This window comes from Echinops telfairi, unplaced genomic scaffold, assembly GCF_000313985.2.
Source record: "Echinops telfairi isolate 266 unplaced genomic scaffold, ASM31398v2 ScPeMD7_3;HRSCAF=10, whole genome shotgun sequence".
NCBI lineage: Eukaryota > Metazoa > Chordata > Mammalia > Afrosoricida > Tenrecidae > Echinops > Echinops telfairi.
In genome coordinates this window covers 42,426,635-42,450,317 of record NW_022103899.1, presented here as the reverse complement: position 1 = coordinate 42,450,317, position 23,683 = coordinate 42,426,635, and the positions used below count along the sequence as shown (strand labels likewise).

At 50.6% G+C, this 23,683-nt stretch overlaps 1 protein-coding gene across 1 annotated transcript in view; it reads left to right on the top strand.

The window, feature by feature from the left end:
• MARCHF4 (membrane associated ring-CH-type finger 4) overlaps positions 1 to 23,683 on the top strand; it is a 126,561-nt gene that overhangs the window by 81,133 nt on the left and 21,745 nt on the right. Inside the window, exons 2-3 of the mRNA XM_004701594.3 lie at positions 14,909 to 15,064; positions 17,753 to 17,945. Of these exons, the coding sequence (XP_004701651.1) occupies positions 14,909 to 15,064; positions 17,753 to 17,945 (349 nt within the window). The remainder of the gene's footprint in view (positions 1 to 14,908; positions 15,065 to 17,752; positions 17,946 to 23,683) is intronic.

The following is a 23,683-nucleotide window of genomic DNA, read 5'->3' as shown; positions in this document are numbered from 1 at the left end:
GATAATAGACTGCTACCCTCTTCAATGAAATGGTATTTCCGTTCTCAAACATCCCTCTGGTGCGGCCAGGTAAAGAAGGTCAACAAGCAAGCAACCAGCCAGACCAGGGTTGGACACCACGGGGAAATGACACCCTGGACATCCAGGTGCAAGCCACAAGTTGACCATCCCCCCAGAGTGTAGCGGGCAGTGGCATGGCCTTGCCTCTGAGCTTGGCTTTGTCCTGCATTCTCTTTCACCGATGGATCTGGAAGGGGCCACTGGGAGGCTCTGGGGCTCCTCCCCTCCCTGGCCTCTTCACGAGACACCAGGGGCCCATGGCTCAGGGTTGGGACTGAGCAGAGTGACCAGAAGTGGGAACCGGAGCCAGGAGTTCAGGAATAGCCCGCTTCTGCGAGGGGTGTGAAAGGAATGGGGCTTCTTTTCACCAGTCTCTGGTTCAGTATCACCTGGTGAGCAGGGTGCCCCATCCGTCCCACAGGGAGCCCTGAACACGAGACTCAGAGGCCGGTCATCTTTTCCTCCTTGTGTGCTGGCCTAGAAAAGGCCACAGCTGTCCATGGCTCCAGGCCTATTCCATCTAAATAGAGTGTCATCGGCACAGAGCTGAATGGGAAGAAGTGCAGGCTGCATCGACCTCTTTCAATGTTGGCTGCAATCAGCTTGTACAAGGAGCAGAGAAAACGAGAGAGCACAGTGGTTTCCCTGCCCGCCTCACCTTTCCCTGCTGAGCTGCTCAGTGTGCAGATTGTCGCCTCGTTGCCCTGCTTGTCCTGTGTTTTCAGGGGCAACACCGAGCCCCGAGTTGACCCCACCAGCACACAGGCTCCTAGCCTGGAAGGTGGAAAGAGGAGTGAGGGCTGTAAACACCCCAAAAAGAAATAAACCCGGACTCTGATCTGGTTCCGGTTAGTTCAGGCACAGCTGATAGATACTGTGAAGTCAGACCAGGCCTACACGTGTACAATGTCGGTATACCAGAATGATCACCAGCAAGAGAAGCTTTACACGTTGAAGCCCTGGAAGGCGAGAGTCAGAGAAGCAAGAGGGAGCCCTTCGGGAGCGTGGATTATTGCCGGGACTGTGGAGAGCTACGGACCCTCAAAGCAGTCTTCTTTGAGACGGGCACCATTGTTCACAGCCTACCGACCACCCTAGAGATTTAGTGGCTGCATATTGTGCACACGGCTTCTCTGCTCAAAGAGGGCGCTCTGAGGCTCTAGCAGGACACTGACCTGCCCTTTTTCCCATGCAAGCCCTTGGTCTAGCTCACTTCAGGTCCCTTCTGGTTTTACTTCCTCAGCCATGACTCAACTGGGAAGAACCATTTCTGTATTAGTCTGGGGACTTTAGAGAAACAAATCCACAGAATCTCATGGATAAGAGAGAGTTTTCTATAAAGGGTAAGTGCACATCAAGAAAACATCCCAACCCAGTGCTGCCCAAGCCCACAAGTCCAACATTAACCCATTAACCCATATGTCCGACACCAGTCCACAAAGCCCTCCTCCATCTCACAAAACACACACTGTGACACCGACTGCAGGAGGAAAGCCGAATCAGTGAATGTGTAAGCATCTCAACACTGGCAGGGGTCTCCACACGGCTGCTCTAGCACCCAGAGCTGCATTGGGGTAGGTCCATGTGGCTTCTCCTCAGGGATGTCTTGCAGCAAGTGAGCCTTGCCAGCTGAAGCAGGGAACTGGCCAGGCAACTGCACCCTGGTCTGACCATCAAAAAGCAAGAGACCGGAGAACTAGAAAGGTGAGGGTCACCGAGCCATTTATCTCTCCGCCCTTCAATTAACCCCACATGGCCAGGTTGGCACAATAAACTTTAACTATCCCAAATTTGAAGGCCTGGCGTAAACAAACCCAAGCCCGCTGCTCTGAGGTCACTTGGATTCAGAGCCACTTGTGTGTGCAGAGTCGAACATGTTCCAGAAGATTCTCCAGACTGTGACCTGTCCAAAGCAGATGGCCACACCTGGCCTCTGGGTGGGTTTGAGCCTCCAACCTTTCAGTGAGGAGTTGAGTGATTAACTGATAGTGCCACAAACTACCGCCTAATCCTGTTAGTTTTATCCCTATTTCTGGAGGTTGGCACATGTGAGGAAAACAGGCTTGGGGAGGCTGGGATTCTCAATAGAGACGGAGGTGGCAGGTAGAGCCTGTTTTGTTGCCCACTCTCACCCCCACCCCTGGGAAATACCAGAACAGTTAGCAGACCTGGAGACCATTATCCTTCATCACGATATCACTAGGTCCCCAGGCATCTTCTCACAGGTGTCAGACCAAGGAGTTTTAGCTCCAAAGCCACAAAGGGAGATGCTTGGTAAGGTAAAAAAGCAGAGAGACCTGGTCCACAGAGAGCCTGCATCCTCTGCCAACCTGATTTTTTTTTTAAGACATGAGAACTGAGAAAGGAGAGATGAGTACATAAAAGGCAATATAAGCACACCATAATGAGCACACTACGTGTCAGGCAGTGTCCTAAGCATTTTCCAAAATGCATGATGTCATTTAATCCTCCAGAGAAGCTGGCAAGGCAGGAAGCTCGTGGGCGCTATTTTACCTCTGAGGAAAGCTGCACTGGCGCATACAGGTCTGACTGGCAGCAGATCAAGGATTCTAAACTGGGCTCACTGGGGCCAGAAGCCCCACGACCCAGGCTACACCCCACACAGGTGTCAGGACCTTAGAGCCCTCCCTGGCCACATGCATACGCACAGTAACTGCAAGGTGGGAGTGAAGCACTAAAAGCATCCGTAGTGCTGGTAACATCGTGTGGCTACAGATGAACTGACTGGGACTTGGCGAGGCTCACTGGCACAGCATCCCTCACCTAATCCGGGAAGGAGCCAGGACTTAAATCCAGCAGCCAAGCTTGGCACATGGCACCCCAAACCCCAAACTAAAATCACTGCCCCGGAGTCATTCCAACTTCTGGCAGCCCTATAGGAGAGAGGAGAAGTGTGCCCTGTGGGTTTCTGAGGCCATACATCTTTATGGGAGCAGAAAGCCTCAACTTTCTCCCAAGGAGTGACTGGTGGGGTTGGCAATCCCTTACGTCACTAGGGTTCCTCCCGGTAAGTGATCAATACAAGTTAGTCATAGCCATCTGTGTATCTTTGTATTACTGAGTCTTAGAGTAACGTGGGAAGCAAGAGGTTTGCTAAAGACTATCCGGTCTAAGGCGTCACAAAATGAGTAAGTGCCAACCTTTGCGTCAAGAGGCCAAGATTGAGTCCACTTGGAATCCGAATTTCTGCTGCCGCAGCCTAGAGCTTTTACCATGTACAATTTTTATTTCAAGAGCACATCTCTTAAACCTTGAACAGGACAAGGACAGACAACTAGAGAGACAGATCATCCTGAAGTGGGAGGTCATCGGCACACGGTCCTAATGGTGGTTGTATTAGTCTAGGTACTATGGAGAAACAAATCCACAGCGACTCATGTATAAGAGAGAGTTTTATGTAAAGAAAATGTGCATCACGAAAACAGCCCAACCCAATGCTGCCCCAGCCCACAAGTCCAACATCAACCCATTAACCCAACACCAGTCCACAAAGTCCTCCACCACCTCACAAAACAGAGGCAATGACACCGACTGCAGGAGGAAAGCTGAGTCAGTGAACGAATAAGCATCTCAGCACTAGCAGGGGTCTCCACACGGCTGCTCCAGCACCCAGGGCTGCATCGGGATAGGTCCATGTGGCTTCTCCTTGGGGATGTCTTGTAGGAAGTTAATCTTGCAAGCTGAAGCAGGGAACTGCTAAGGCAGCTGCACCCGGTGCGACCATCACAAAGCAAGAGTCCCGAGAACTAAAAAGGCGAGGCTCACTACCCATTTATCCCTCCGCCTTTCAATTAGCCCCACATGTGATTATTGGCCGGGTTGGCACAATTAACTAACTCAGTGTTCAAGGGGTTGCTGAGAAACAGCAATGAAAGGGAGATGGAGGTCAAAGAAAACCATCCCAAAAGCCTAGTTGGTGGCAGATCAACACATCCCAGTTACCTGGTGGGATTCCTGAAGTGGGATCGGGGCTGTGATTGTGACACAAATACCATGTTAGACAGAAAGGCTTACAGTGGCCCAGGGGCTTCCGGGAGGCAGTCACGGCCTGACTCATGACCATGGGATCCTAGTACAGTGATCTCCATCGAGGTCACTCCCAGGCAAGCCCCAAAGGGACACTGACCCTCCCCGGGTTGGCCAGGGGAGAGAGATAATAGGGCAAAGTTTAATGTTAATCCACTTTAATTAATCCATTTAATCTACATGGAGACTATATAAATGGATCTGGGACTTTGTTATCCACAACCTTCTGCAAACTGGGTGCTCAGAATTTAAGCTGTAATACAATTCAGGCCTCTGATCATAGATTTTATTTTTAATAGTCCTTGGAAAACATAGGCTGGCATGCTCCCTCGGTAGGGCCTTAGCTGACACCTTACTTAGATGGCAGCTGCTTTAAGATAAGCATTAAGACCCCAGACAAGAAATGGCACCCCTGACTTTCTCACCACACTTTGCTATAGCACCCATAGCCTCAGTGAGCACTTCATGGGGCAGAAATCGAGCAGGTCCACATCATCAGAACTAATTGTTCTTAGATTAAGCCTTATGATTAAGGGTGAGCTTAAAGGGTTTTGCCAGTTTAATAAACCAACGAGGTGTGTCACATACAGGCTAAATTCTAGAGCCAAGGCCCAGGGAGCTTAAAGGCAAGATCACTCAGTGAGACAGCAACAGAACTGGGACTGGCACCCCTGAAATGCCTTCCTTTTCCCATTGTGAGAGTCTGCCATTACAGAGGGCTGGTTTGAAGCGCTTAAGGCGGTAGGTGGGGACATTTAGGAAGTAGCACCTCATAGCACTCACATCTGCTGTTTCCCCTAAACACACCACGTGATACATTAATTATAGTGACTTTTGCAGAATTTCGTCATCATCCCTTCAAATAATATGTCAAGGATTTTGCAAAACTGAGACTGAGTTTGCCGCTGCCAATGTGTAGGGAGCATGGAGAGCTGACCCTAGCGAGCAAGTGAGGATTGGCTCTTGATTTGCCTGATTCCTGAGGGGAGAGAACATGTGAACCCGACGGCCATGGAATTGGCAGGCTGGAACTTTGGAAGCAGGCCCAGCCGCTGTATGCAAATAGCCCCATGTGGGTCCATCAAGGTTAGTCTACATGACATATTCCTATAGAGCCAGCCTGAGAACCTAGCAGCACTCAACATTGCCCTGTACTTCTTTGGCAAAGAGGATGGTGATGGTAATGATGAGTTTACCCGGATGATAAATGGATGGAATATTGTACACTTAGGTTGTTAGAAATACAGAGATGATTATGGATACGCACAAAAAATATGACCTTTCCGCCAGCCCTTGCATGGCCCGGTTTGTTTATTAGGCAGATCATGTTTGACTTCACAGAATTGGATGTTATTTAAATTCAATTATTGTGAGGTTCCGTTCTTCTTTCTAGTACCAGTTGAGTAAATTTAGAGGCAGTTAGAGCGAGTAGATAACATTTGTCTTATACCAGTTAAATTACAGGGCGCAAAGCACTGCAGGAATAATCAAATAATTATTGTGAAATGAAAAAGAAAGAGAAAAACATGGTTTGGAAGGTTTGGTTTGGCTCTGTGTGTTTGTTTTCCTTGTCGCTTTCTGCATTCTTAGTATTTTTTCTTTTTGACTCAATAAGCAGGAAAGCTGAAACAATTTTCAAGAACATAGGTGGAGGTAGGTGATGCTCTCTCTCTCTCTCTCTCTCTCTCTTTCTCTCTCTCTGTGTGTAAGCTGCTAGTATGAGAGTAGAGAGAGAGAAAGAAATAATTATGTGGTTAATTGGATTTAGTGCAGATAACTACTGCTCATTAAAGTCTTAAATGTTGTTTTTAAAAACCAAATTATCTTTGTAACGATTCTTTATTTTATTCTGTCAGTAGTGACACACTGTGACTGTCTTGGCACCATCTAGCGAGGAAGTGAGGCTGGGCTGAGACAGGACCTGGTAAATGGCATCGATAGACGGTGGAGCTTAAAGGACTAGCTGAAAGGACACTACCCGGAAAACAAAGAGCTGCCCATACACAGCCTGACACACTATGCAGAGGATTCAGAATGGCTCATCTGTGTACAATAATGGATTCTAGGGTCAGGGGGCCTTGGGAGGCCATCTTGCCAACAAGCCTGCCTCCCACAGATAAGACTGGAAGCTGATTTGATCATCCTCTGGGCAGTGGGAGTCACACCCTTTCCTATTCCTCTCTCCACAACCTTTGCTGGCAAAGTCTTTACGAAGTATTATTTTTCTTGACCCTGATACCACGATGCATTGACCTCTTCACAGGTAGTCAGGAAATCATCACCTGGTCTCCTGAAGTTAGCAGATACTAGTCTTCTGGGTCCCGACCCTCCCCCACCGCAGCTGATTCCTCCTGTCTTCCTGTTTATGGACTACTGTATTTCTTTTTTTCTTTTTTTTAAACATTTTATTAGGGGCTCGTACAACTGTTATCACAATCCATACACACATCAATTGTATAAAGCACATTTGTACATCATTCTCAAAACATTTTCTCTCCACTTAAACCCCCCACATTAGGTCCTCATTTTTCCCCTCCCTCCCCGTTCTCCTCTCCCTTATGAGCCCTTGATAGTTTATAAATTGGTATTTTGTCATATCTTGCCCTGCCCCATGTCTCCCTTCACCCACTTTTCAGTTGTCTGTCCCCCAGGGAGGAGGTCACACACAGTTCCTTGTAATCGGTTCCCTTTTTCCTACCCATTCTCCCTTTACCCTCCCTGTTTCGCCACTCACACCACTGGTCCTGTATGGCTCATCTGCCCTGGATTCCCTGTATTTTCAGTTCCTATCTGTACCAGTGTACATCCTCTGGTCTAGCCAGCCTTGCAAGGTCAAATTCGAGTCATGGTAGTGGGAGCAGGGAGGAAACATTTAGGAACTAGAGGAAAGTTGCATTTCTCATCGTTGTAACATCGCACCCTGACTGGCTCATCTCCTCCCCGAGACCCCTCTGCAAGGGGATCTCCAGTGGCCTACTCATGGGCTTTGGATCTCCACTCCACACTCCCCCCATCATTCACTATGGTAAGATTTTTTGTTCTGATGATGCCTTATACCTGATCCCTCCGATACCTCCGGATTGCATAGGCTGGTGTGCTTCTTCCATGTGGGCTTTGTTGCTTCTGAGCTTGATGGCTGCTTGTTTACCTTCAAGCCTTTAAGACCCCAGACGCTATACTTTTTGATAGCCGGGCACCATCAGCTTTCTTCTCCATTTTCCCTGCTTCATTCCTCTCCAAAGCATTTTAGGTCCTTCCCGTGTACTTGGTCATCTTATTGTCTGCCTCTCTCCACTACAGAATTTTGTTCCCCCCAGCCACCCACCCCACATACTCGGCTGCATCCTATCATCTAGAATAGAACATAGTAGATAAATAGAGAATAAAAGAGTGATGAATGAGCACAAAGATGCTAAGAAACTTGCTCAGGATGGAACAGATTAAAAAAGAAAAAAGAAAAGCCAGACAATGTCTGAGGTCAAGCTCAAGATGTCTCTGGATTGCTTCTCGTGGCTGCTGTTTTATTCATCTCCTTTGTTCTGATCTCTCAGAACTGCAAACCGCAGCTGGGCCTTTTTCTGTTGAACTGGGCTGTACTTCTTTCTTTCTGCTCAGTGGTAGGGATGTCGGGTGCCTATGTAGGTAGAAGAAGAAGTCTTTGGTTTTACCTGCTACTGCTATGGCAACCAGGTAACCTAAGAATTCCGGAAACAGGTTTTTCAGATTTTGGGGGTGGGGGGCACGTGAGGGGAAGTGAGTAGGGGAATGAAACCAATCTACAGTACTACACTTGATCTTAGCCAAAAGGCCGAGAAGCGATACCAATCTACAATACACAGAATGAAATAAGTGGATGGAGAAACAGCTGGAGCCCTGCACCTGTGGCTTGCTATGGCATTAGTGGTGGGGGAGAATCCATCCTCTTCCCCCAAATCAGCCTCGGCCAAGGTCTAGAATAGCGGTTGTCAACCTGGGGGTCGAGCGACCCTTTCATGGGGGTTGTCCGATTCATCACAGTAGGAAAATTACAGTTATGAAGTAGCAACATAAATGGTGTGCTCGTGTTTGATTCTGGAGTATGATTTCACGTTTTCACCCCAGCCAAGACTGCTGCTTGGTCTGGCTGGCATCTGTCTGACCCCCAATCCCATAGGACTGATCTATAGAATCAGAGCCTGTTGTTCAGATGGATAGTCCTGGCTGGGACAGGTTACCCAATAAGTCAGGCCAACCCCTGTGTGCGTGCGTGTGTGCTTGCTCTTACTAATCTGTAGTGAGTGATTTCACTGGGTACTGTGCCCCTGGCTTGGAGATTTCCAAAAACGGTCCATGAAACCCTCTGGATCACAATGAATGGTCTATCCGAAAACAAAAGCAAAACACAACGATGAGACGAAAGTCCTGAGAGCAATGGGAGTCGGCGATGTAATGTTTTAGCAGGGGGATCAGTCCTGTGTCAGGCTCCTGGTATACATGATCTCATTCATCCTTATCAACACCCTCAGGGAAGAATTACCCCAGCAGAAAGACAAGGAAATGTAGCCTCAGCCGCAAGCACCTACTGCCATCCAGTCTAGTCAGGGGTTCTGAGGCTGTACATCTTTATGGGGGTGGCAGTCTCTTTTTTCTACCTCAGAGAGGCTGGGAGGCTTGAACCACCGACCTTGCGGTTAGCAGGCCAACACTTAACCAACAGCGCCATCAGGGCTCCTTGTTCAGCCCACGGAGTCTGTTTGGGAAGACCAACAGCTCCCTGCCTGCAGTGTCCAGTAGGTTGATGAGGTTTGCTTTGCTTTGCCTCAGTCATCCCCAGGGAAATCTCAGCCGGAGAGCTCTGAGCAGATCCGTGAGGAAATATCTGGCACCCTTTGCATTTAATTAGTCCCTTTGATCTACTGAGTTTACTGAGCCCTGCGGACATGATCATAATAATCCTACAGGTCCAAAGGCTGGAGCTCCGGGGCTGGGTCATGGGCGCTTTTCCAGGCTCTGGTCCTGTCCAGCCAGTAAAGCCACCTTTTACTGCGCACATATGACATACGCACCTCTTTAGGGAAAGCAAAACCCAAACTCACTGCCATGGAGGCCATGGGGACTCATAGCGACCCCCTGTGGGTTTCTGAGACTGTAGCTGTTTACAGGAGTAGAAAGCCCACTCTTTCTCCCACTGAGCTGCTGGTGGCTTTGAACTGCCAACCATGCCAATCACAGCTCTATTCATAACCACTGCACCACAGGGCTCCTTTATAGGGAAAGCAGGAGCAGCTCAACTTCCAGACTGAGTCTGTAGTGGGAGCCCTAAGGGAGTGCGGGAGGCCCGGAAGCGTGGAGCTGAGTGGCAGGACCTGGAGGCAGAGGAGCAGTCCGATATCCATGAGAGCTGCAGCTGCAGGTGGGACAGCAGGAGCAGGAAGCACTGTGTGCGCAGGGAGGAGGTGAGGCTCTGAGTCTGATGAGTCTGACGTCAGAAAGACCTGGCTTTCATCCTGTCCAGGTGACAGACTGACTTTGATTTAGTCCTTACATCAAAGACTCTCTCACATTGAGGAAAATTTACCCCATGAGGCTTCCACGCCCTGCTTTCTGAGCTTAGGGGAGTTTAGGTGGCTGATCAAGGTCATTCCCTCAAACTTGCAGCTGAATGGCTGTGGCTCAGCTCCTCTTCTCTTGTTCTGAAAGACACACAGGTCTGCCCAGTGCAGAAGGGGGCAGGTGAGACTTTTGTGAAACCCTCAATGGTGGAAAAATGACAGCGCTCTCCCCAAATGTGCATTAAAAAATTATGAAATCATCTAATACAAAGTTTACACAAAACCTAAAGTTCAAATCGCTCCTTTCTGGTTTTACCCGCTCTAAAATTCTAAATATCTTTCTTCCTGAAACATCAACCTTTCTGACAAGCCTCGAGTGGTTATGAGTTGGGCTGTGATCCACGAGATCACCCTTTCTAACAGTTTACTTGCTAATAGGAGCCCTGGTAGCCTAGGGGGTTATGCATTGGGCTGCTAACCACAAGGTCACCAGTTTGAACCCATGGGAGAAAGATGAAGCTTTCTGCTCCTGTAGAGAGGAGGGATCTACATCATGGCAGTGAGGTGGTTTGTTGTTTTGAGATTTGTTGCTGTGTCCAGCCCCAGGATCCAGGGGGCTCCAGGAACGACCAGGCCTCAGACCAGGCCAGGGCCCTTTCTCAGCTTGCCTGTTGAGGCTTGAGGGCTCCCCTGACCCAGGGCTGGTCCCACAGCCCATTCAGAGCCAAAGGCAGAGCCTGGGTCTTAGGACAGCTCTGCCCCTATCCGTGGTGCTTGTGGATGCGGCTGCCTGCCTCGAGGTTCCTGATGGGCTAGCAGGGAGCTGAGCCCTTGCTGTCACTCACTATGGTTGCCAGGGACCGGAAGTAAGGTCTCCTACCTGATCGGCAATTTGACACGGCTGCTTAACAACCCGATTAATCAAACCCAGCTCATCCTATTAGAATTAATGAGCCTAGGAAATGCTGCTTTGAATAATAAGGGCTTTCTGCCTTTCCATCACCTCCTCTCCTGGGCCCCGCCCCTCTTGCCCCCTCTTCTGCCTGTCTTAGAGCAGCACAGTTGCTACTCCACACCCAAGGGCTCCAGACAGGCCTTGCTGGGTTCCGGGAGCACCCAGTGCCCTGTGAGCAGCCCTAGCCTTCCCAAAAGCCTCCCAGGCTGGATGGAGGAGCAAAGTCTCTTATTTATCAAAGAATGTAGGCATTTGGTCACCAGTGCTGGCCTGAGGGTCTTGCTGTACCACCAGACACTGTAGCAGGCACGAGGGATATAAAGATGGGTATGAGATTGCCTATGTGAGGGGCCTGGGTGTAGGGATTCTGGGACAAAGGTGGGGGGCCTGGGGGAGGACTTGGAGGCACCACTGGAGGAGCAGGTAGAGGAGCTTGGAGGGTTCCCGAGGACGAGGTGTTGGGGCGAGGGTCTGAACACTTACACGCCAGGCTCCTTCATCACACACACACACATTTACTAGTGCCAGACTCCGAGGGAGGAGCTGGGGCCCAAGGTCAGGAGGATGGTCAAGGCTCCTCTTCCTGTGGAATAGCCAGGTTCAACCTGTCCCTTCAGGTCATGACAGGGACCCTAAAGGCAAGGAACCTGAGTGGCCACTAGGTTTTTCATTTCCTTACTCGTCTTAGCTACCGAGGGCTGCTGTGAGAGAACATGCCACAGTAGGTGACTTTTAAGAACTGCTAGGTAGTCAGAACAGGGACCAGGGTGTCCACTGGGCATGCGCCACATTCAGTCTCTGAGCCAGGAAGAGGCGGTACATCTGGGAGGGCCCCAATCTGGGCCAGGTGAGCTTAATTCAGCCAATGGGGTCACCCAATACCGTGATCCACACCTCCCAGCAGAGGGCTGAAAAGACGCAAGGTGAGTCACAGAACTAGACTATATGTTAGGTTTCTCAGGTGGAAATGCCTCGGTCCTTGGCTTCGTGGGAGAAAAGAATTCACTCTGAAGTCTGGTTTGTGATCCAAGTGAGTTTTTATAAAGGATAGGAGTTTCAGGTTTTACACAGGCACGCTCAGGGCATTTCTCCCCCGCACGTGGAGGCCTGAGGCCAGAGGAGACCTCCACTTGGCCAGCCTGGGAGCAGCCCAGAGGGAGGGTGGAGGCGTGGGCTTCCAGCAATTCTTGGTGTTTAGGAGCTTATAGATCCATCTGTGCTGTTGTCTGACTTCATTTGGTGTCTCCCGCCCCTCCACCCCACATGGAAGTGTGTGTGTGTGTGTGTGTGTGAGAGAGAGAGAGAGAGAGAGAGAGAGAGAGAGAGAGAGAGAGAATTCTGCTAGTTTTATAACCCAGAAAGTGATTCAGCTTAGAACCCCTTCAACTGTGATAGGGCCTCATTAATAAACATGTATGTTCTGGGCCACAGATAACACCCACTGGGTCAGGGATAAAAACTTCAGTATATTTGGTGGTGGTGGTGGTGGTGGTGGTGGTGGTGGTGGTGGTGTGTACCTTTCAATCCATACATGATTCAAACCCAAAATGCGTGTTGTGTGATTTTGGGTAGGCACTGGGGAAAGAGTATAAAGGCAACTCCCACCTCACTCCTGCCTTCCAGGCCTCCTCTGCTGGGGCCGACAGGCACTAGAACAAGCCCTTAACAATGAGGTGTGCGGGTTCTAACTCAGCACCAGGCACTCACTGAGCGAGGGAAACAGAGTTCAACCTGGACAAGTCAGGGAGGAGGAGCACTGGAGCCATCTGGAAGTCACAGCAGCAGTTGGACGGGGAGAGAAAGAAAAAGAGGAAACAGAAAACACAGAAAGCCAAAACCTGTTGCTGCTGAGTTGGTCCTGAGTCTATAGGACAGGGGAGAACGTTCCCCCTCAGGGTTTTTCAAGGCAGTACGTCTTAGATAGATAGATAGATAGATAGATAGATAGATAGATAGATAGATAGACAGACAGACAGATATAGATAGATTGATGTATCCAGAGAGAAGGAATATAACGGCTAATTAGCCCATACAACAATCCCTGGTAAAAAAAAGACTTCATGCTTGGTAAAATAGTGGCTCAGTGAGAAAAAGGAAGACCCTCAACAAGATGGACTTGTCACCCACAGGGCAGGAGCTCCTGAGCCTGCTTATTTGATGTTGGAAACAAGGAGGGGCTCCCTGAAAGGGAAAACCCCCAAATTAGCAGGCCTTTGTAACTCAATGGCCATTTCTCCAACACAGCAGCGTTGGAGAGGCTGGAGCTGTGCATGGTGTCCCTTGGGTCTCTTTCCAGGGTGGGGGAGACACAGAAGGATGCCTAGAGTTGGAGGAGACAGCCATGAGTGAGGTCAGAAGGGTGCAGGGGTGGGGGCGGCTTAGTTGAAGTGTCAGCCTATGTGAGTTGGGCCCTGAGTTAGGAGGGGAAGGCAGGCTCAGTGAGGCAGTCAACTTCCGTCAGGGTCTTCTGGAGAATGAGCCCACCTCACCATTCACTCACAAAGGCTTTGAATGCCAACACACCACCCTCAGTCAAGGCCTTTGCTGCCCCATGTCCACGTCCTGGGCAGGCCTTCCCAGTCACGCCCAGCTGGGCTCCAGGCTGGAGGGCGGGCTTCACTGAGATGTCTGTCCAGGTCTTCCAGGTCTCCAGGCTCGCTCAGCCTGCTGCTTCCCAGCCCCCCACTAGCAGGCTGGGTCCTGGGGTGGCAGGCTCCCCAGAGGGGATCCGAGTGTCTGTTCACAGACCTGCCTGCAGAAGACCACAAAAGCGTGGGACCACCGCTCCCAGGGCCTGTGGTTACATTCACCCCACCTGAGTTCATTGCTGACACAGTAGAACCCAGGACCTCGTCCCTAATCCATTCTAGGAGTGCCGAGATGCAATGCAGCGGAGATCCGAATCAATGTTAGCGTCGAGACGCAATGCAGTCGAGTTTCGAATCAAATTTTCCCATAAGAAATAACTGAAAATGGATTAATCGTTCTTGATCACCATGTTTTCACCCTAGCCTTTTTTTTAAACTAAACATTACACAGGAATTTCAAAGTAAATAAGTTCAGAGTTCAATATTATAATTTAAATAAGAAACACACATTTTAAAAGTTTTTAACAACTTCAGTATGGCCCATACCTTGAGATTACTGAGGATCTGTTTCTGTGGACGCTGATGTAGAGAGGAGGTATGGAGGTTTGGAAGGGGAATCCCCTCCCATAAAAATCAACTAGTAGTTGCTTTTCAGGAGTTCCCCCCCACCTTCTTTGCCTTTTTTCACTAGGACCTGGCTGGATTTCTCAAAAAAAATCTGTCTAATGTGGTCTGCTGTTTCCTTAACTGTTTTCTAATACGGTTTACTAAAGTCTCATCAACAATATCACTAACACGGTTACCAGTTCCTTATAATGATCATTCTTTTCAAAAACTTTCTTCGGACCAATTTTTTTTTAATCTAAAAACAGTACAAAAACTAAGAAAATTATAGCAAAACGCTTGGAACACAGCCGCAAATGGATTAAACAGCGCACTAACAATGCCAGCCAATGCCGAGTAACAAAAACACGAACTGCTTTTGTTTACAAAGTCACGTGCGTCGGGTTGGATTCTGATATTTTGTTTGCGCTCCAATGCAAAATTTTCTCGACATTTCGTGTTGAAATCTGATTGAGTTGGGTACTGATGCGGTTGAGTACCTGGGTTTACTGTATTTGCATCCTGGTCCTGTGTCTAGAAAACATACTGCCTAAGGCTGGTCGGGCTTTGATTCCCCAAGGTCAACAGTTCAAAATCACCAGCCAGCTCCGTGGAAGAAACGCACCAGGGCAGTTCTACCGGGTCTCATCGGGTGGATAGGAGTCGCCATCGGCTGAGTCTGGCTGGTTTGGGTTCTGGTTAGGGTTCCACAGCAAACTGGAGCTGGCGGCTGCCCTCTTTAACCAGGGATGTGTTCGCTACGCTCGGCTCTACTGCCTCTCTTAGCTGATACCCCCTGGCCAACTCGGTAGCCCACTACCAAAGTTTTCCACGAAGAAATCTCGCTCGTTTCTACAGACACCCCAGGATGCGGGCAGCTCAGGAAAAGCTGCCCTGAGCTTACAGCGAGGGAGCTTGGGGTTCAGAAGTGGGGCTGTTGGATTCAGCTGGAACCCACGTCCCGGGGGGGGGGGGGCGGGCATGGTGCGCCCCCTTCGAGGCTCGGGACGCGGCCGTGGGCGGGGTGGTGGTGGGGGGTGCGGGTTTAACCGACTGGGTTCCAGGTGCTGCCCCACCCACAGCCTCGGGCGCCTGGCCTCACCGCCCCTGCTCTCTCTCCGCAGGGCGAGCTGCTGAGCCCGTGCCGCTGCGACGGGTCGGTCAAGTGCACGCACCAGCCGTGCCTCATCAAGTGGATCAGCGAGCGCGGCTGCTGGAGCTGCGAGCTGTGCTACTACAAGTACCACGTCATCGCCATAAGCACAAAGAACCCTCTACAGGTACCCCCGGGCTGCCGGGAGCGGGCGCGGGGCTGCAGGGGCGAGGGAGTTGGGGGGCTTTCCCCGTGCGGACCATTCTTGACTTTAGATTCCCCGCGGTTCAGAGGGAAGGAAGGAGCCGGTGGGCGGGCCGCCACCTGGAAAAGAAGCAGGGACCCTTTTCTGTTCTCTGTAGAGACTGGGATGGGGCCGGGTGAGAGAGGTCCCTACCGAGGGGGAGGCTTGAAGCCGAAGGGAGCGGAGGGCAGGGTAGACAGGCAGAGGAGAGGCTGGCTAAGGAAAAAGAGAGGGTGGAAGGGCCAGGGAGAAGCTCTGACGGTCACGGGAAGGGCTGGAAGAGGAGAAAGGATAACCGAAAGTACTTCTCAAACTTGAATGCGCAAGTCACTCCGGGGAGGGACCCTCGTGGCGCAGCGGTTAAAGCGGGAGGCCCCAATCTGAAGGCCAGTGGTTTTCTGAGCAACGTGGCCAGCAGTCTGCTTTCCCGAAGATGTAGTCTTGGAGACCTTGTGAGTGCAGGGGGGACATCCTACCCAGCCCTGTAGGGTCACTGAACCGCAGTGGACTCCGGGCCATGGGACAAGGTATAGATCTTGAGACCCCTGCCTTTCAAAGAAGCTGCTGGAATGCACCTGATGCTGGTCCATCCCTAGGTCACCATCTGAATGTGGCAGGAGACAGAGAGAGAGATGAGAGGACGGCAGAGCGGAGAGGGTGGGAATGATGGCTGGAAGGGGGGCCAGGCCGGGAGAGTCACACTGTCTGCCTCACAGATGCAGATGGGGCTGGATCTGCTGGGACTCGGGGTTCCCTTTGCCCTGTCACCCCCAGCACCACTCTCGCCAATCTCTCCAAACTATACAGCTTCCCCTGTAAAGCAAGTGTATAAACACACACACACACACACACACACACCTCTGTACCTCCGCATATGTAAAATTAGCCAATTACCAAAAAAGCCCCCCAAAATGTAAACCCATAAGACACTCCCCAAACGTCTGCCATCCAGTGGATTGCTACTCATAGTGACCCTATACAAGGTTCCCCAAATCGTCGCGCTTTCCAAGAGCAGCCCACCTCATCATTCGACAGAGCTGCTGGTGGATCTGAACCACCTACCTCGCACCTAACAGCCCAGTCGCTAACCCACAGCCCTACCAGTCCCTTGATGATGAGGCAGGCACTTCAGCTGGTGGCAGTTGTCAAGACAGCCTGGGGGGGAGGGGGGGCGACATAGTGCTAGGGCAGAGTCTCTGAATGGAGGGGAGGCAAACATCTCCAGAGCTGAGTGTGTCTATGTGCGTGCAGGCCAGAAAGAGGGAGACAGAGACAGAGCAAATGAACCAGGATAGGGCTTGACTGATGGTACACTTCCGGAAAGTCGCTGAAAAGCCACGGAGCCATGGAAATGGTTCATGCATCAGCAAGCCGGGATACAGTGGTGAGAGTGGTGATACCGGGAGGGTGGAGGGGAGGTGGGGTAGAAAGGGGAAACCGATCTCAAGGACCTCCATATAACCCCCTCCCTGTGTATTCTTCAAGGCTCCTGATTGTCTGCGCTCTCAGCTTTCCAGCTGTCTTACCCCAAGCTCCCTTTTGCCTGCTCTGCTCTACCCACTCTTGTCTTCCCCTGGGTTTTACCATTCACCACGCTTCCTCCTGCCACAGGGCCTTTGCATATGCTGTTCTCTCTGCCGGAAGCCCCCTTTCTGTCATCACTTTGCCTCGTAAGCTCTTACGTATACATCCTTCAGCTCTCAGTTCTAGCGTCCCTGGGCTAGGAAGTCAAGCCCGCTCTCACGGACTTCCTCAGTGTCACAACGCCCCTTTCTTCCCTCTAATGAATCCTGATTTGGTTGTCAGTGTTCCTCCCAGGTTGTACCCTCTATTCAGGTAGGGGCTTTGTCTGCTTTTTGTTTATTGCTTTCCCTCCAGAAACCAGCACTACGTCCAGCATAGACAGACTATTCAATGCACGGTTGTTGAGAGAATACATGGATAAACCCCAAGTAGAGTCCAATCTCAGATTCATTTAAGTCCGGGCTTCCCGGGCCAGCCATAGGATCATAGAATTTCAGATTGGGGTCTCATCCATTCATCAGCCTTCAACCCATCCACCGGCGCTGTTTGTACAGTGTTTTTCTGTCGCTTAAAAAAATGAAATCTCATTGTTTGTATAAATCCAGTAAATGATATACTGCTTTTCTTATCTCTCCCCACACCCTGCGTCCCTTCCTGGTCTATTGGATTGGTAGATTAAGTGGTGTGCCAGGGGTTGTCTGTCAAAAACAAGGGAAAGAAAGACTGGTAGCCTCTCAGCACACGTGAATATTAGAATGCACACTGTTTGTCAGGAAAGAATATTCTGGAGTCCTGGAACACCAGCCACATTAGCTCCGCATTTTCTCTCTGTCCCTCCCATTTCTCTGTCTGTTTCATAATGGAGTCTAAAAGTCTTCCCAACCCTGCCTGCCTGGGACCTATTCCCTACGATGACCTCTGACCCAGCGGTACAATGGAAAACTTACACACCAGCAAAAAACGTCCTTTGTGTTACCAGCTTGACAGACCTGGGTTAAATTCTAACCCGGATGTGAAAAGTTGGAGTGGCAAGAAGAAGTGGGATGGGGGTGGGCTTGGGGTGGGGACATCCATGCAACCACTCACCTGCCGTTCCTTTCTCCCCAGTGGCAGTCCATCTCTCTGACAGTCATTGAGAAGGTGCAGATTGCGGCCGCCATCTTGGGTTCTCTCTTCCTCATCGCCAGCATCTCTTGGCTCATCTGGTCCACCTTCAGCCCCTCGGCAAAGTGGCAGCGCCAAGATCTCCTCTTCCAGATCTGCTACGGGATGTACGGCTTCATGGACGTGGTGTGCATAGGTGGGTCTGGGGTCTGGTTTCCATGGAGAGTGGGGAGCCATGCCTTGGTGAGCTGAACAAATCCTTTAGTACCCCCCACCCCTTCGGCCCCCTGGGCCACACGGAAATGGGATGGGTGACTTGGATTTGAGGGGTGGGGAGTGAGGGAGGACAAAGAAGGAAATGCTGAGCTTCTCGCAAGCAAATCTGACTCCCTGTTGGCCAGTTGAAGATAAGCATAAGGAGATTGGAGAAGGTTACCGTTCGATCTGTTTATCTCAGTAGAGTGTGGAAGGACACCCCTCCGTGGTGGTCCCGTGCAGGGCTACAGCTAAATCAGTCCTCCCAGAGCAAACTGCCAGCAGTGGCCAGGATGACCCCTGGCCTTTCTTCTTTTTGCCTTAGCTTTTCATCCACCCACTCCAGTGCCCAAGACTTCTCTGGTCTAGTGGCCTTCACACCGAGGTTAGTCCTGGGGTCCCGTGCAGAGTTTGGCAGTGCACAGTGGGGTGCCGCATGAGCCTGTGCTTCCCCTTAACTTCTCTATTATTATCTCTTGACATGCACATTTGTTCCAGGTAAGATGCTGCGTGGGTGGTTTGAAGAAAGCGTTGGAAGCCCATGGCTTTGGGTCTTCCTCCTTCCTTCATCCCACCCTTGATTTCCCTCTCTGACCATGTGGGTGCGAGGAGGCCTGGCTGAACTGGCTTTTGTTTCCGCAGGTGAGGTAGCCATTCCCTCAGAAGGCCTGGTCCAGCTAGCTGACCATGGGGGGATGGGCCTGGCTTTCTCTAAGGAAAACAAAGCGTGCTTAAGCACTGGGCACACATCCTAACCTGGACCTCTGGGCTCCTTCCCAATGCATCCGGACCAAGAGCATGAGCATCCCAGCCATCTTCTCTGGGCATTAGTTTGTGTCTTAGCACAAACGTGCTATACTGCTCTCTTTAGCAGAGTTTGGCTGGCGTGGCGTTGATGTGAATTTTGTAATGGGAATTGTAATGGGAATCAGAGATGCCTAGAGATTTGTCTGGGAGCCCTGATGGTGTAGTGGGTTACAAATCATGCTGCTAACCACAAGACCAACAGTTCAAAACCACCAGCTGCTCTGCTGAAGAAAGATGAGGCTTTCTACTCGTATAAAGAGTTCATCTCAGAAACCCACAGCGACAGCTGGAGTCTGTCCTGCAGGGTTGCTGTGAGTCAGAGTCGACTCAAGGGCAGTGCATTGGCTTTTGTTTGTTTGCTTGTTTTTGGTCACAGCAGCCAGACACCAGTGATGGCAGAATTCGCGAACTTGTTTAAGCTTTTGCCCCTCTGGGTGGCTGACTTTTAACGATAGCACCTTAGTCCTGAGGGAACAGGCCGCGCAGGCTCAGTGGACATATGCACGAGAGAGCTGACATTGAGGCCTTCTCATTGAGTTCACTCTCTCACCAACACCCTTCCTGCCCCTGCCGAGGCCAGGGGGCCGATGCCAAATCCCAGGTGTGTCTCCATATGGCAGTCTACAGCTCTGGCACGGAGGCGAGAAGCAGCGGAGGGGCTTTCCTGTTGGGGCCCCTCTCACTGCCCTTGATTCTCCTTCAGTGGAGCCAGCTATCGATCTGCCCTGGTGTGCCCGTCTGTGAGGCCGGCTTCCTGACCTGTGGTGTATGAGACAGCTTTGGCTGCAATAACGAAAGATTCCGGAGCCGCGGTGCCTGCCATCCCTTCCCGTTCCCGGGTCTGCCAGCTGGCTGTGACGCTGCTGCACTTGGCGGGGCCCAGCTTCTGACAGCGGTTTGGGTTCCAGGCCTGGTCTGAGCGTCTCCTTGTGATGGGACCAAGCCTAAAGGAGTGAGAATGACCGAGGTGTGCCCTTCTCCCAGCGGCAAGCATGAGCAGGAGAGGGCTTTGGAAAGCTGTAAAGCAGTGGTTCTCAACCTGTGGGTCAGGACTCCTTGTGTGTGTGGGGGGGGTGTCAAACGCTCTTTCACAAGGGTCGCCCAATTCATCACAGTAGCAAAATTACAGTTATGAGGTAGCAACAGAAATAATTTTATGGTTGAGGGGGTCACCACAACATGAGGAACTGTAGTAAAGGGTCGAGGCATGTGTTAGTCTGGGTAGACTAGAGAAACAAATCCATGGATATACATATGTGTATAAGAAAGAGATTTATATACAAGAACATTGAGAAAACATACCAACCCAGTCCAGATCAAGTCCATAAGTCCGATATTAGCCCATATTTCCTATATCAATCTATAAAGTCCTCTTCAGACTCACGAAACACATGCAATGACGCCGAATGCAGAAAATCACAGGCCAGTGGGTGGGAAGTCTTTAGATCCAGTGTCATTGGAAACATCTCAGCGCTGGCAGGGGTCTCTCTGTGGCTTCTCTGGCTTCCAAGGTCTGGTTGTGTCCATGTGGCTTGTCTTCTGCAAATGTCTCCCAGGGAATAGCAGAGAGAGAGAGAGAAGTGTCTTCCGCCTCCAAGAAGGAAGTCCCAGATTTCCCAGAATTCTCAGGAGAAGGCCATGCCCACAGAAGTCTCCTGGGCCATCTCCAGATTGACAGCCTAGACTCCACTCCTACACTCTTAATCCTTAAATTGACATCAGATTAGGTGACTACCACAAGGCATTAGGAAGGTTGAGAACCCCTGCAGTAGAGCCTCTCAGAGACTCTGCCCAGAATTGGCACATGGTCCTTTGCCTACAGTCTGTTGGCCAAGGTCAACGGAGAAGGGGTGGAGGAGACTGCTATTCCCCAGGTGGAGAGTGCACCCGGGGAGCACCAGCACTTGCTGAACAAGAACACCATCTGCCACACAGGAGTTCTTAGCTCTGACAACAACAACACACTGCCATTGAGCTGCTTCTGACTCACTGCGACCCTGTAGGAGAGGGGAAAACTGCCCCTGTGAGTTTCTGAGACTGTAACTCTTCCTGGGAGTAGAAATTGCCATCTCTCTCCCATGGAGTGACTAGTGGTTTTGAACTGCTGACCTTGCGGATGTCAGCCCATCGCATAACCACTATGCCGCCAAGGTGAGGCTGAGAAAATTCGGCATAGAGGGGACTGGGCAATTAACCTAAGAACCTCTTCGTTTTGCAATGGAGAGAACCGGGGCCTGGAGAAGGGATGCGATCTGCTCATTACTGGCAGACGGGCTGAAAGCAAGGTCTGTGGGCTCACAGCCTAGTGTGCTTTCCACGAACCCCCATGTGTCAGATGGCAGGACTCCCGCAATGTCACTTATAGCACACCTGCTGATGCCACCTGTGACTTAGAGCGCACCTGGGCCCCTAATGGGAGGAGCCCTCACCAACCAGCCTGGTTGTTTTGGCTCCGAGCTACCCAGAGCCCCCACCCTGGCCTACATGGAGCTAAGTCCTGCTCAGAGTGGCTCCCTCTGTGTAGGCCTTGAGTCACCGGCTCCACCTCCTGGACTTCTCTCTATCTGCCTCCTTCTGCCTCTAATCTGTTCACTCAGCCCCTCCATTTCTGGGATAAGCAGAATTGGTAAGTATTCCTAATTTAGGAAAACACAATTACCCAGAATGCGAAGCCATACCACCATCTCCTCACTCTTCTCTGATAAGTTATTAGATCAGAGGGGAATGCAGAGGAACCCTAACTACTTTTGGTACCCCCCAAAAGTTTTCAGATATATTTACATCTAGGTGACGAGGGGGCTTCAAAAAGGGATGGAGAGATAATGGAGTCTTTTTCATGAACATTTTGAAGCCCCTCCTGTTTCCCCTTGAAGGGGCTCGGACTGCTCTGCTGTTGTTGTTAGTTGCTGCTGGGCCGGCTTTTGTTTAACAGAACAAAATCACAACACTCCTGTGTCATCTGCATGATCACTGATATGTTTTTGTCCATCTTTCATGTTGTTATTCGAGCTACTTGGGTTTTAGAGTATGCCCCTGGAGCAAGGATTACGTCCATTTTTCAGATCATGAAACCCTGAGACGAGGGCTATGCCATCCACAGGCTGACTTGCGGAGCAGAATGAGGCTCTCCGGCCAGCATTCCGCATTCCGAGATGTTTTCCCAGGGGGAACAATGGAGGCCCATGAAAATGGGAGTAAGCAGTGGTCTATGGGAGGGAGCGCAAGGCAAGAGATAGAAGCTGGAATCCCCAAATTCTTGCGGTGGTTGGACTCAGTTCACAGACAGTCCCTTCTCCTCTGCACGTAGCCCTGAAAATGAGTGTAGAAATATCAGCTTCTTTGTGCCTTCCTGGAGAAGATCTAGGTAGAGCTTACCATGCCCACCACGGAGTCAAAACAGCAGACTCAGGACTGGCAAACTAGCAAAACATCAGATTCACTAGAGCAGTGGTTCTCAACCTATAGGTCACAATTCCTTTGGGGGTTGAACGACCCTTTCACAGGGGTCGCCCGATTCATAGCAGTAGCAAAATGACAGTGATGAATAGCAAGGAAAATAATTTTATGGTTGGGGGGGGTCACCACACCATGAGGAACTGTATTGGAGGGTCATGGCATGAGGAAGGTTGAGAACCACTGACTTCGAGGGATGGAGGACAGGATCCCCAGCCAGCAGCATGGCAGGCCAGGCTTAGCTCTTCAGGGGAATCCTCGTGGAGCCTTCAGGGTCTGGTCGAGGGAGAGTCTCTGGGCTCCAAAGGACAGTTCAGGTGAAAGGAGATGAAACCATTTCACCTGAGCTATCACAACACTGGGTACAGAGACCACCTTTGCAGAGTACAGAGACCCCCCTGGGTCCCTGAAAAAAGTCCTGCTGAGTTACAAGAGCCCTTGCATTCAGGAAAGCAGGCACCTGTGGCCTCCCTCCAGACAGTCACTGTCAATCTCCCAGCCAGGGGTCAGCCCCAACATAGGCATCACTGTGGTGTAGGTGACACTTTCGGAAACCACAGTTACCACCATCACCAGATTTCCAGGAGAAAGGCCAGAACACCAACCCAGGGTCCCGTTGGTTCTGTAAGGAGAAAAGGTCTCTTGCCTGTCTCCCTCAGGCCTCCGGTGTCCCTCTGTGAACCTGGCCATCTGGACCACACGAGCCAATTGATCCCAACCATGGGAGCCAGAGAAGCTGGAATGGGGAACTGAATCCTGCTTTGGGCTGCCATAAGGAGGCACCGTGTGGTCTGCAGAAGGGCCATACAGGTGCACGAGCCCCAGGGGCACCTGTGTCACTTTCGAGGCATTCGCTTGACTTCTAAAGGCCACAACGTCATTTACTCCCATGGGAAGAGGCAGGATTCCCACCTAACAATCCTGAAGGAGTGAAGGAGGAGGAGGAAAAGGTTATGGAGAAAGAGAGGGCTGTTCTCAAGAAAGGTTGTTTGAAAACGAATCTTGCGTGAAAGCAGCTATCTATGTATCCATCTATCTGGAACCAAGTTATTTGCTTGGTATCTTCGGCTGGGTTATTTATTTTTTATTTACTTCTTTTAAAAAATCAATTTATTGGGGTTCATACAGATATTACAACAATCCATAAATCAATTATATCAAGCAAACTTGTACATATGTTGCCACCATCATTTTTAAAACACGATCTTGCTACTTGAGCCCTTATTATCAGCTCCTCGTTTTTCCCTCCCTCCCCCACCTCCCACTCATGTGAACCCTTGATAAATGATATCTTATTTCATATTTATACCGTCTGCTGTATCCCTTCATTCACATTTCTGTTATTCATCCCCCTGGGGGAGGGGGAGGGTTTATATAGCCACCATGGCTATCAGTTCCCCCATTCTCCCCCTCCGCCCC